The sequence below is a fragment of the Microcebus murinus genome, chromosome 8, assembly GCF_040939455.1.
Source record: "Microcebus murinus isolate Inina chromosome 8, M.murinus_Inina_mat1.0, whole genome shotgun sequence".
In the NCBI taxonomy this organism is placed as follows: domain Eukaryota; kingdom Metazoa; phylum Chordata; class Mammalia; order Primates; family Cheirogaleidae; genus Microcebus; species Microcebus murinus.
In genome coordinates, this window is record NC_134111.1 from 89,186,320 (window position 1) to 89,199,505 (window position 13,186).

General features: G+C 48.2%; 1 protein-coding gene across 1 annotated transcript in view; it reads left to right on the plus strand.

The window, feature by feature from the left end:
- Window positions 1-7,535, plus strand: part of CYP27A1 (cytochrome P450 family 27 subfamily A member 1) — a 37,980-nt gene extending 30,445 nt beyond the window's left edge. Inside the window, exons 2-9 of the mRNA XM_012740285.3 lie at window positions 1,072-1,262; window positions 4,807-5,006; window positions 5,130-5,327; window positions 5,500-5,672; window positions 6,278-6,444; window positions 6,629-6,710; window positions 6,797-7,009; window positions 7,156-7,535. Of these exons, the coding sequence (XP_012595739.2) occupies window positions 1,072-1,262; window positions 4,807-5,006; window positions 5,130-5,327; window positions 5,500-5,672; window positions 6,278-6,444; window positions 6,629-6,710; window positions 6,797-7,009; window positions 7,156-7,275 (1,344 nt within the window). The 3' untranslated portion in view covers window positions 7,276-7,535. The remainder of the gene's footprint in view (window positions 1-1,071; window positions 1,263-4,806; window positions 5,007-5,129; window positions 5,328-5,499; window positions 5,673-6,277; window positions 6,445-6,628; window positions 6,711-6,796; window positions 7,010-7,155) is intronic.
- The last annotated feature ends 5,651 nt before the right edge of the window (window positions 7,536-13,186 follow it).

A 13,186-nucleotide genomic window follows, 5' to 3' on the forward strand; every position in this document is an offset into this window, starting at 1 on the left:
ATATGGGGGGCAGTTAGGGTGCATTGGTCCTAGGAGAATCCAATTTGTAATGCCAATAGTAACATCCAGTAAGGTTGGCATTTTCTGGACTATGGGTTGGGTGAGGTTTCTTTCTATAATTTGAATGATTGCCCTCTTCTGTGTAATAATTTTCATGTCTCTTTTACAGAAGCTCTTTGGCCTAATTTCTATGCTAGGGCAAATTCTGATCCTCTTAAAATCTCTTCACTAACAAATCATGAAAGATGAAGTACCTGGGAAACCACTATGTTCTATTTTCTTTCTGTTTGTAGGTGTAAATTTAGACAGTATATTTAGTCTCAGGATTTGCGGCTTCTTTTTACATTTTACCCCACCAAAATCAACATGTATTTCTTTTCTCCCTCATTTTCAGCAGCTTCAAAAACATTGTAGCAATATCAATTTCATAGATGCTATGAATTGTCAAATGCTTTAGTCTAAATAAAATATTTGAGAATTACATTACTTAACACAACCAATAAGTTTTTTTATTTTTCAAAAAAAAAAAAAAACTTCATACCACATTGCTTACTTCATATTTGTACCCTGACTTTGTCTTCTAGCTTTTTGTTTTTTCTGTAGTTTCTACTTGTATTTATTTTTTCTTATCGGTTACACAGACATTTACCTTCTTCTCATTGACAGCAAGCTGCCATAGATTTAAATAGCATGAAGAAGAAGCCATAGTCTTTATACCACACTTCACTAAAGGGCTCAGTTTCCCTAAAATGCTGGACCCCAAACCTCAACATACCTCAGCGTGCCACATATGCCATTTTCCCAAACACTCCTTCCTCCAAGGACCTCAATTCCCCCAGTTCCACCAGATAACTCATTGCTCCCAATATTCTAGCTCCTTGTGTGCCCATTTTTTTAGTGCTCTTCCCCTGGAACCACAGGCCATCCCAGTGCCTACCTGTTACACAATGTACATTACCTGGCCCACTCGTTCTAGTACAGCTATCAGACCACCCCGCCCCATCCTCTTTCCTCGCCCAGAAGTGTCTGCCCGGCTGGGCCCAGTTATTCAGCTTTGGTTGAACCCTGCAGATGCTGAACAAGGCCAAGTATGGTCCCATTTGGATGTCCAGCATAGGGCCTCGGACGTTTGTGAACCTGGCCAGTGCCCCACTCATGGAGCAAGTGATGCGGCAAGAGGGCAAGTACCCAATACGGAACGACATGGAGCTATGGAAGGAGCACCGGGACCTGCACGGTCTGGCCTACGGACCCTTTACCACGTGAGCTGGGGCCGGAAGGGACTGGAACAGGGCCCCAGAGGGCCAGGTCAAAAGACAGTGGGCACAGGGCAGGCATCTGGGTAATGGGCACAGTGGGATCTCCTGGCATCCTCTGAGCCTGACAGTCTAGAGAGCAGTCACTGGGATGAGCTGAAGCCCGGGGAGCATTCATCGGCTTTTCCCCTCATCTATTGTGTGACTTTAGACAAATGAATGATTTCCCCTTCCTCGGCCTTAAGTTACTCATCTGTACAACAGGAGGTTTGAACTAGGGTATTTCCAAAGTGTCCCTAGGGCCTTTCTAGCTCCATTTTTCTGCATTATGGTTGAAAATATGTTAACTCCAATCATAATGGAACATACCTGCTTATAGTTGAAAAAACATCATGACTATATTAGTTGGGAAGGCTCAATTTAATTTTTTAAAAAGTGTCCCAAGTTATGTACTGTACACTTGTGTTGGTGGTGACTTTCATGTAGGCTGTCCGCACACAGAGACAGATGGAGGTGTCAGCCTTGAAGTTATGCCTAGAAAAGTTAAGACTATATTGGCAGCAGCAAATTGAAAGACGAACTGAGTATATTATTTACTCATGTGCTAATAGCAGTAGATAATTGGGAATCATTGGCAATAAACCACTACTCCCAATGCCATAGGGTGTAAACTGGGTGTGTCACAGCCTTATTTTTGCTCTAGGATGTTAACAGAACTGTAAAAACAGTAAATGGCTCCCCAGGCTTCCCAGTTGCTCGACATCTATGGTTTAGTCACTTCTTAAGGGAATAAAATTGATTCTGGTGCTGGTGGCGGTGGCGGCCACCACAATGATCATCACTACGCGTGTATGACATGCCAGGCGTCAGGCTACTCTCTTCATATTTACTATTTCATCCCATCCTCACTACAAGCCCGTGAACTCGACAGTATTGTTATCCCTGTTTTATAGATGAAGAAATCGAGGGCCAGAGAGGTTTTTCATCAGTGTCAAGAATGACACAACCAGCAAATGGTGGAATAGATCTCTCTCATTCGGAACTTAAAAACTTATGACCTTGACACATTGGTATTATTTTTTTATTTTTATTTTTGTTTGAGATAGGGTTTCATACTTGATACTTTTGGAAAGAAAGTGAACTGTTTGGAGGGTTCATTTTACCTGTCTTTGCTGCCCGTACATTCATTCTCCCATTGCATGTTTTTCTTTCTTTTTCCTGGTTCCTTTCCAGGTAGACAGTTTCAGAACTAAAATAATAATTCTTTTATTCAAAGTTCTGAGAACAGGGTACAGAATATCTGTTCTTCAAGACAATTTTAACTTGACATCTGGTCCCGAGGGCAAAGTTTAGGTGCTAGAATTTCACTGGGCCAGGACACCTCTGACTTGACAGCTCAGATTGATAATTGGAGCGGAACATTATGTAGACCTCTTTGTGATCTAATAAGTTTTTTTTTTTTTACTCTAAAGCCAATTTCCTGAATATATCATATGTGTGTGTTTAAAAGCTATTTTGCTAACCCATGATAAGTTTGGTGGGTTTTTTGTTTTGTTTTAACATATATTTTAAAATCTCATTTTTGAGGCATTGTTTCCCTAAGATAGCATCCACAGAAATGCTCTCATTTAAGTTCTGCAAATCTGATTTCTCCTGTTGGGAGAGTTTTACTCTTGGAGCAACACCTACAACCTGATGTTCCAATAAATGGGTCTATTTTAGTTTTCTTTCTTTTTCAGCAATGCTTTTAGTTTATATTTTTTGTGTGTGCGAGACAGGGTCTCACTCTGTCCGCCCGGGTAGAGTGCAGTGGCCTCATCATAACTCACAGCAACCTCAAACTCCTGGGCTCAAGTGATCCTCCTGCCTCAGCCTCCCAAATAGCTGGAACTATAGGCTGCTGCTTTGACACCCAGCTAATTTTTCATTTTTAGTAAACATGAGATCTCACTCTTGCTCAAGCTGGTCTCAAACTCTTGACCTCAAGCAATCCACCTTGGCCTCCCAGAGTGCTAGGATTATAAGCGTGAGCCATGGCGCCCAACCTAGTTTATCTTTTTGCAGCTTTTCCCCAACATAATAAAGAGAATTCCCGGGAGTGCTGAAGTTCATTTAAATAAATACTTTTTAATAATAAAAATACAATTTTTCTTTTTAAAACTTTATTGGTTTTTAAAATTCTATCTTAATACTTATTGTAACAATTCCAATAATAAAATATTATCTCCCGTCCCCCTTACTCCCACCCCTGCTTTATCTAGAAGCATGCAAGTATAATTTGGGTATGTAGGATTTTCTCTCCTTCTCTCTTTTTTTTTTTTTTTTTTTTGAGACAGAGTCTCGCTTTGTTGCCCAGGCTAGAGTGAGTGCAGTGGCATCAGCCTTGCTAACAGCAACCTCAAACTCCTGGGCTCAAGCGATCCTACTGCCTCAGCCTCCCGAGTAGCTGGGACTACAGGCATGCGCCACCATGCCAGGCTAATTTTTTGTATATATATATTTTAGTTGGTCAATTAATTTCTTTCTATTTTTTAGTAGAGACGGGGTCTCACTCAGGCTGGTTTCGAACTCCTGACCTCGAGCAATCCGCCTGCCTTGGCCTCCCAGAGTGCTAGGATTACAGGCGTGACCCACCACTCCCGGCCACTCCTCCTCTTAATATTGGACCACATTGTACTTATTGCTCTGCAACTAGCTTTAAAAAAAATGGACTAGCACTCAGCTTGCTTAGGAATGGTAATAGGTTTGAGGGACAGCTGAGGGTGGCAGCCCTGAACATTCAGCCCCTCTATGGGAAGCATGTTCACACCCAGGCGAGCATCTCTGCCTACCCAGGGTGGGCGCCTGACCATCTACCCCATGGCTGTGGGAAGAGGGTCTGGGGCATCTGCCTGGTGGGCCTCGAGTGCCCTTGACCCACTGAACCCAGCAGAGCACAAAGGCCCAGACCCTGAGCACCCCAGGAGCCTTAACTTGCTCCTCCTTTATTCCTCAGCCTCCACACAGAGGAACTGGGACCACTGCGGCTCCCCATTATTTCACACATGGACGATTCCAGAGTCATATTATATAATTTTAAGACCATCACAGTCAGCATTCATTAAGCATTCACCATGTGCCAGGCACTGAGCTAAGCACTTTAATGACCTGAACAGTTCCTACTAAGATAGGGCTTATTAATAAGGGAACTCTTTCTGTGCATTAAGATCCAGGAAAAATAAAAAATAAAAAAAAAAGAAAAAAAAAAAAAAAAAAAAAAAAAAAAAAAAGGGAACTCTTATTATCTTCATTTTATAGATGGGGAAACTGAGGCATATAGGAATTAAGTCATCAGCCAGTAATGGTCAGCCCTGTGATTTGACCCTAGGCAGTCTGGTTCTAGATGTCCATTTTACCTGCTTCCACTGTTGTTTGAGATTTTGGTAATTCTGTAATTCTGAATGCTAAGAGTATTCCTTTGGCTCTGTGGGGGTCTCAGGGTGGAAAGGCCTCATTTAGCTGAACCCCCATCAGAGGTTTGCGTGTGTGCCGCTCCTCTGTGTCCCTGCAGGGAGGGACATGATTGGTACAAGCTGCGCCAGGCTCTGAACCAGCGGTTGCTGAAGCCAACTGAGGCTATGCTCTATACGGATGCTCTCAATGAGGTGATTGATGACTTTATGATTCGACTGGACCAGACTCGAGCACAGAGCGCTTCGGGAGACCATGTGCCCGACATGGCTCACTCCTTCTACTACTTTGCCTTGGAAGGTACCCTTGCTGGGAGAGGGGCTGGATGTGGGAATGGGTCAGAGGTCGTCCCCCTCCGCAAGTCCCCCTGGGTTCTGTGTGCCCTGTCTCTGCCTCCTGTGACGGCCTCTGTGCACTACCCAGCTATTTGCTACATCCTGTTTGAGAAACGTGTGGGCTGCCTGGAGCAGTCGATCCCTGAGGACACCGCCACCTTCGTCAGATCTGTTGGGCTCATGTTCCAGAACTCGGTCTATGCCACCTTCCTTCCCAAGTGGACCCGTCCCCTGCTGCCCTTCTGGAAGTGGTACCTGGATGGTTGGAACACCATCTTCTCCTTTGGTGAGGAGGACTGGGGGCCAGGGAAGAAGGATGGAGGTGGCTCCCAGGTCTGTGCGTTAGCAGTCTCTCCCAGGACCTTCTCCCTCATGCTACCAGCTGTTGGAGTGGCTGTTGGTTCCTGAAGATCATGACTTTTGACTTTGTCCTTTCCTGTTCTCCATTGCCCTCACAGGGAAGAAGCTGATTGATCAGAAACTCAAGGAGCTGGAGGCCCAGCTACAGACAGCGGGGCCAGATGGGGTCCAGGTGTCTGGCTACCTGCACTCCCTGCTGACCAGCGGGAAGCTCAGTTCTCGTGATGCCTTGGGCAGCCTGCCTGAGCTGCTCCTTGCTGGAGTGGACACGGTGTGTGAGGGGGCCAGTGAGGAGACCAGGGCTCCCACCTCCCATCCTGAACCAATTCCCATCATCCCCCACCTGGTGCTGACCTTAATCCCTCGAAATACTTGCATCTTTTTCGAGGATGCAGCACTAGCAGGAAGAGAGAGGGCTCATCCAGCCCCGCTGAGGTGGGCGGGGAATGGTCCCCTTGTAAGGGGGATTTGGTCACCTGGAGCCTCCTCACTGTCTCTGACAGCTGGGAAGTCTCATCCCACATCTAATCTAATCTGACTCTCTCTTGCTGGAATTTAAGTGGAGAGTTGGAAGCTTGTCCACAAGCACCTTCTTTCTCTATGGGACCTATTTCTAGTGCTTTTGTTCCCTTGGGTTTCTCTTTGCTGCAGTCCCCTGCTGTTGCTAAGACGCTATCCTCCGTCATGTTGGTCCTCATCCCACTGTGGATTCCTGTTTGGCACGGAGGTCCCCACGAACCTTCATGCCTTTTCTTGCCATACTTGTGGCAAATTGATTCTCTCCCACATTTTGCACACATCCACTCATACACCCTCCCACTACTGGCCTGTTTCCTAGAAATCCCTGCTCACTTCATCTCCCGCTCTACCTCCTAGACATCCAACACGCTGACATGGGCCCTGTACCACCTCTCAAAGAACCCAGAGATCCAGGCGGCCTTGCATGAGGAAGTGGTGGGCGTGGTGCCAGCTGGGCAGGTGCCCCAGCACAAGGACTTTGCCCACATGCCCTTGCTCAAAGCTGTGCTTAAGGAGACTCTGCGGTAGGATGCTGTTCGCAGGAGCATGGTGTCTATGTGTGGGAGGAGTCAGAGGTGGGAATGGGAGGGGACCCGGCAGGCTGGGGCGAGGGACAGGGACAGGGTGCGCTGGGAGAGGTGGGGAAGGCTTGGGCATGCTGCCCTCCTTGCATCCACAGGCAGGCCCTAGACTTTTTTTCTCCTGCAGCCTCTACCCTGTGGTCCCCACAAACTCCCGGGTCATCATGGAGAAGGAAGTTGAAGTTGGTGGCTTCCTATTCCCCAAGAACGTGAGTGGGGCTAGAGAACCCGAGTGCCCAGGGGTGCCCTGCAGCCCCGAGCTGATGGATTCATGCTGCCCATTCTTCCTTTATAGACCCAGTTTGTGTTCTGCCACTACGTGGTGTGCCGGGACCCCAGCACCTTCTCTGAGCCTGAGAGCTTCCAGCCCCACCGCTGGCTGAGGAACAGCCAGCATGATAGCTCCAAGGCCCAGCACCCCTTTGGCTCTGTGCCCTTCGGCTATGGGGTCCGGGCTTGCCTGGGCCGCAGGATTGCAGAGCTGGAGATGCAGCTACTGCTGGCAAGGGTGAGCCGGAGGGGCTGGAGGGGTGTGTGGGCCGGGGAGGGGTGAAGGAGACCTGGGGAGGCGAGAAAGGGAGGCGCAGAGTAGGAGTGTGCACAGGGGCAGTGGATGGGGGACTCTAACTGCCCCGCATGCTCTTGACTTCCCAGCTCATCCAGCACTACGAGGTGGTCCTGGCCCCGGAGACAGGGGAGGTGAAGAGTGTGGCCCGCATCGTCTTGGTTCCCAATAAGAAGGTGGGCCTGCGTTTCCTGAAGAGACAGTGCTGAGCTGGGCCCCTGCATTGTGGGGCTTGTCCCAGAGGCTCCAGCCCTGGCACAGTAGTTCCTGGCCACTGCCATGTCTCAAAGAGGGAGAGAAAGAGGTTGCCAGATTCAAGAGGCTGGATGAACTCAGTGTACTTGCCCAGAACCCTGAGCTTTTGCCACATTTATTTTTTCGAGCAACTCCCTCTCACACAAAAGGCCACCCTCTTATCACATTGCTTGTCCTTGGGCACAGTATAAAATAAAGGAACTTTTATTAATTATTGGAGAACTTATTCTTTTTGACTACCCAGCCTTCGAACTCCTTTCTGGGTTTGGGGAATGCTTTTTCTCCACTGAACCATGGCAGGAGACACAGCTGCCTCCCTTCTCAGAGCTGAGAACACCCTGGGCTTCCCCAGACCTCACAGAGAGGCCTTACCTTCACGTGGCACCGGCTGAGGCCATGCCAGAGGAGGAGCTGCAGAGTGACTCCTGAGCACCTGAGAGTGGCCCTGTGTCAGTCAAGTCGCAGTTGTAGATAATAGAAAGCACCCTATTTGAACAGAACATGGGCATGCTACATAGGGTGCTACAAAACTGTTGGAAGAGCTCTAGCTAGACCAGGCTAGAGTTGACCTCTAGCAGGCATCAACCACCTTGGGGAGCACCACCGTGACTACAATCAGGAGGATGAGAATCAAGACATTATCACCGTAACTACTGGCTCTGGAGGGACTTCATATCAACTATGTCTGTGCTGGCAAAAAAAATGATGACCCCCATCCTGCCCTCAATACCCATGTGGCCAGTAGTAACTGGGCTGGGACTTCTGCTAATGCCCCCGACCGCCCTGACAGCCGGGAAAGCAGAAGCCTCTGCCTCACTTCCACCTTCCAAATCTCTCATGTACATCTGGGAGGTGGAACCTAAGTCCCACCTGGAACACTAGCTGCAAGGGAGTCTGGGCATTGCCGTTGTTAGCTTTCTGGTCTCTTTAGGACAGGGAGCCCACTAGAAGGAAAGTGGGTTGCACTGAGATCCAGTGCACCGTACCAAACGAGTGGAAACCCAGTGAGTCCCCGTCCCAGGTGTACATTTCAGCTGAGTCATAGAAAAAAAAAATAAGGTTCACATTCTTACGCCTATGGGAATCAGAGTTTTAACCCATTTTAAAAATAGTGTCAATGCCCTGTTTAAAATCCTTCAGAGGCTGCCCTTAGCCCTCAGGCCAAGTCCAAAGTCCTTACTGCGGCTTGTAGGATTCACTGTGCTCTGGCACCCTCCCTGACTGTGGACACGTTTCCACAGCTGAACCTGAGTTCCTTGCATCTCCCTGAGCACATTATGCCCTTTCCAGCCTCAATACTTGGTACTCACTGTCCCCACTCTTGGAACACCCTCTTCCCCCAACTGTCATGTCATCCAGAGAGCTTGCTCTTCCTTAGGATTCAGCTCAAATGTCGCCGCCTCTGCAAAGCCCTCCCTGACCTCTCTGAGCAATCCTTGTGTCCTCCTTACCCCTCCCCCATTAGAGAACCGAGCGCTCAGCACGTCCACCTTGTTGCTGACCCACTGTCTCCCTGACCTGCTGTGACCCCCCTGGAGGGCACAAATCAAGCTCCTCTAATTTTGGATCCCAGTGTCTAACTGTGTCTAGTCCCTAGGAGGTGCTTAATAAATGTCTGCCAAACGAGACTGGAATAGGAGGGAGAGAAGAGGGGAGGACACAGAGCTTTTTGCGTTGAGAAGGGGAACCTGGAGGGGACTGGGAGGAACTCCTGATCAGCAGGGCAGGCTCTCAGCCCCACCTGGCAGTGGGTTCACCAGTGAGAGCTGCCTATGAAATACAGAGGATGGGGGCTGGGCTCAGAGAGTGCCAAGATCTCTGTCACAAAGTCAACCAGCGTGGACTTCTGTCTTCCCCTGTGTTCTGCCCCTTCAAACTGGCTGGGATGAGCTGCCGAAGCCACGTGAAGCCCGGAGTGCTGGCACTTGGGTGTGGGGAGGTGTGTATGATGTGACTTGGACTGGGGTTGCGTAGCAAGAGCGTGTCGGCGTTCATGGTCTGCAGCTCAGTTAACGAACTTACAGGCTAATCTCACATCAAAATCTTTGAAGATCTTGTCTATCCACGCTGTGTGATATTATTCATCCCTAAAAAAGGAATGAAGTACTGATTCACGCTGCCTTATGGATGAACCTTGAAAACATTATGCTGAGGTGAAGAAGCCAAAAAAACAAAAAACAAAAAACCGTCCGGGTGCAGTGGCTCACACCTGTAGTCCTAGCACTCTGGGAGGCCGAGGCAGGCGGATGCTCAAGTTCAGGAGTTCGAAACCAGCCTGAGCAAGAGCAAGACCCCGTCTCTACTATAAATGGAAAGAAATTAATTGGCCAACTAAAAAATATATATAAAAAATTAGCCGGGCATGGTGGCGCATGTCTATAGTCCCAGCTACTCGGGAGGCTGAGGCAGGAGGATCGCTTGAGCCCAGGAGTTTGAGGTTGCTGTGAGCTAGGCTGACGCCACGGCACTCACTCTAGCCTGGGCAACAAATCGAGACTCTGTCTCAAAAAAACAAAAACAAAAACAAAAAAACCCACATATTGTATGATCCCACGCACACAAAATGTCCTGAATCGGCAAATAATCTATACAGACAGAAAATAAATTACTAATTGCTGAGGGTGAGGGAAGGGAAAAGGGGATGTGACTGTTAATGGGCCCCCCTGGATTTCTTTTTGGGGTGATGAATACATTCTGGAATTAAATAGTACCTAACTTTGTAAATATACCAAACAAATATCACTGAACTGTACATTTTGAAAGGGTAAATTTTGTGGTATGTAAATTATATCTCAAGTGAAAAAAAAAACCATGTGGATCAGTTTAGTAAGATTATTGTAGAAATAGCTGCCAATGTAATCAAGAAATCCAGAAGATTCCTGAGGGTTCCTGATGCTTCAGAACTGGGAGGCAGCGCTGCCCTGCTGTGCATCTCCAGGGCCTAAAATCCAACTTCAAATAGGAAGTTATAAATGCAGAGGGGAAATGAGCTAAGCAGATTAGTGAAGCAATGAAGTCCTCGCTAGGGTGAATGAAAGAGCAGGCTGTATTTCCTCACACTTTGATGAGGTGTAGGCACGGCTTCAGAGGCTCCCCCCAGAAAAGTTTTGCCATCAGTGATAGAGCACAAGATGTAAGAGCTTAACTGTCATTAACACAAATGTTAACTTGCTCATAGGAGCCATTGCCGGAAAGCCCACAGATACAGAATTGGAAGAAGAGAATCAAAGACTCCCACCCAGAGCAGAGAAAAACAAAATACAGCATGGCCAGAGAGAGCTTCTCCTTATACTTTTTTTTTATTATTATTTTTAAAAGATTTCTATTGCTATATGCTATACTTATAGAGAAATGCATCTGCCATAAGTGTACATGAAAGTCTTTTGCTTAATCTTGGAGTTGAAAATGACTTTTCTCTGTTTATATTCCACCACAATGCCTGGGCAAAACTTACTTAATGTAAATGAAAAAGTCAAAAAAAAGAAGACAAAAAGAAAAAAATTTCTAGTTAGTATGCCCTTGATTAAAAAAGAAAAAGTTACTTTCTTTGACAGTGATTCATTCAAACACATACTAGCACGGGGAGGGACGTGCCATAGCCTGGGCTCCTTCCCTTGCAGCTTTCTCTCTTGAGGCTGCAAAGCACCAGCCCTGGTGAGGTTGGCACAAAGCCCACCAGTGTCTTCCAGAGTCTGAAAGTCTCAGGGGCTCAGGGTTCCCGAGAATCACAGTGAGGGTCCTGTTAGCCCACCCTGACCTGCCTCTATAGGGGAAAGAAGAATAATAGTGGATTTAGGATCATTGATTCAGCACAGCAGACGTACCTTCGGCTGAGAAGAATGACACATCTGGTTACTCCTATGACAGCTAGTTTGAATTTGTTGGCCAAATTAGGATCCATATTTTGGGGTAAGACTTTAAGAAAGCACTTTGTCTTCCTAAACAATGAGGTGGCCCTCTTGTGAGTAAAAAAAGAATAGACAGGGTACCCAATGTTGCCTGTCTAACACATTCATGTTCTATGGAAGTTTTAGCTCTGAAGGCATTTTGTCTTGGTAATAGGAGTCTATTTCCAGGTCACTATTTATGACTCCAGGTTTAATATGCATGTCAAATGGAAACTTTAACAATTGCTGTAGTGGAAGAGACATACATGACATTGTACTGAGTACGTTTGTATTTAAGGCCGTTTGGGAGAAGAGCAGTGGGAATGGTAATGGACTGGACACCTTCCATGCTGTGCGGCTACTCTTAGCCAGTGCTTGTTGCAACCCTCAGTCATGAATAAGTAATAGACAGGCCCACTAATGTGATGAATGATTTTACTAACTATGAGAATGAGGCATCCTTATTTCTCAGCACGGTTACATGCTCATCATGTATTATTAACCATGTCTGTAGTTTTTATAGAAAATAAATACAGTTGCCCAGGTCCCACGCCCAAATCAGGAAATCAGCATCTCTAGGAATGGGGCCCTGGAACTTGCACTTTACAAAGCTTCCCTGGTGATCCTGATGCACATCCAGAGCTGAGAACTGCTGAGAGACGGTGAGGAGAGAGACAAGAAGGCGAAGGGGGCCACGGCACCTCAGAGAGGCCACGGAAGTTTGAGGAGGGGTGGGGGGCAAAGGCAGGAACAGAGGGGACAGCAGGGCAGGTGCACACAGGGAGCTTCTAGAATGCAGAGCTGGAGTGGAGGCAGTCGCTGCCCCCGTGGCAGCTCTGGGCCCCTTGTCCAGCCACCACTGGATGGCTGGAAGGGCTGGGCTAGGGGCAGAGGGCCAAGCTGTGACCAGAGGAGGGTCTGAGGCAGTGAGGGTGGGATGGTCCCTCACAGAAGGGCCCAAGGGGGAAAACTACCAGGTCCCCAGGGTGGTACGCAAACAGGCAGAGACGCACCTGCTCTCAGGAAGATCCCAGGGGAGCAGGAGTGCCTGCCTCCAGCTGCTGGCCGCAGCCTTTGCTTCTCCCACTGAAGGTCTATATCACATGGAGCCACCCAGAGGCACAGCCTCAAAGGACTGGCCTGTTACACTTGCCCAGAGCTGGCTGAGACTGGAGTCACCTGCCCCAGGCTCCCCAAGGGCACTGTCACTGGAGAGATCCTCCCTTGGCCTAGACCCCATGACCACTCCCATCTCATCTTCCCCCTTGGGCCCTAGCCTCTGGACCTTCCTGAGTAGGACCAGTGCAGGACCAGCACTGATCCTCAGGTTTTGGTAAAACGCCTACTGAGAAAATACCTTCATTTACTGCCTGACCAATCAAGTACAAATGTCTCCACTCTGTAGCTCTGTGAAGTAAAGGGGGTAGGATCGCATTTTAGAGATGCTGACCTCCCCCTCCCCCGCTGGACAGCTGGACCTGCGGTGCCCATGGCCACGGAAAAGAGTGACGTAGCAGAAGCGAGTCTTGGCTTTGGGATTTCAAAAGCCTCATCCTCAAGGTGGGTGGCAAGAACTCAGGACAGATACAACGGATTTGGAAGAATATATGATGGGTTAGAGAACAAAGGACCCCTCTTTTTCCCACTGAAGATTCTATAGGCTGGTGGGGGTTGAGGGGCAAAGAGACTGTAGGGATTTCTGGGGTCCTTGAGAAAAGAGACCTGAGAAAGGTGGCTGCATCTGAAGAGAGAGGGGAGTATGACAAGTACTCCATATAGGTTTGGAGATTATAGAAAAGCCCCGGGCCCCACGTTTCCTGGCTAGAGCCTAGGAACACAGCCAGCGTGGAGCAGAGCAGGCCACTGGCTGTACATCTCAGCAGATGGGCCCAGAGCAGCCTGGTGGAGCTGCCTGAAGCCCAGGGGGGTGCAGGGCTAGGGGCTAGAACGTCCCACATGCCCCAAGCACAGGCAGACC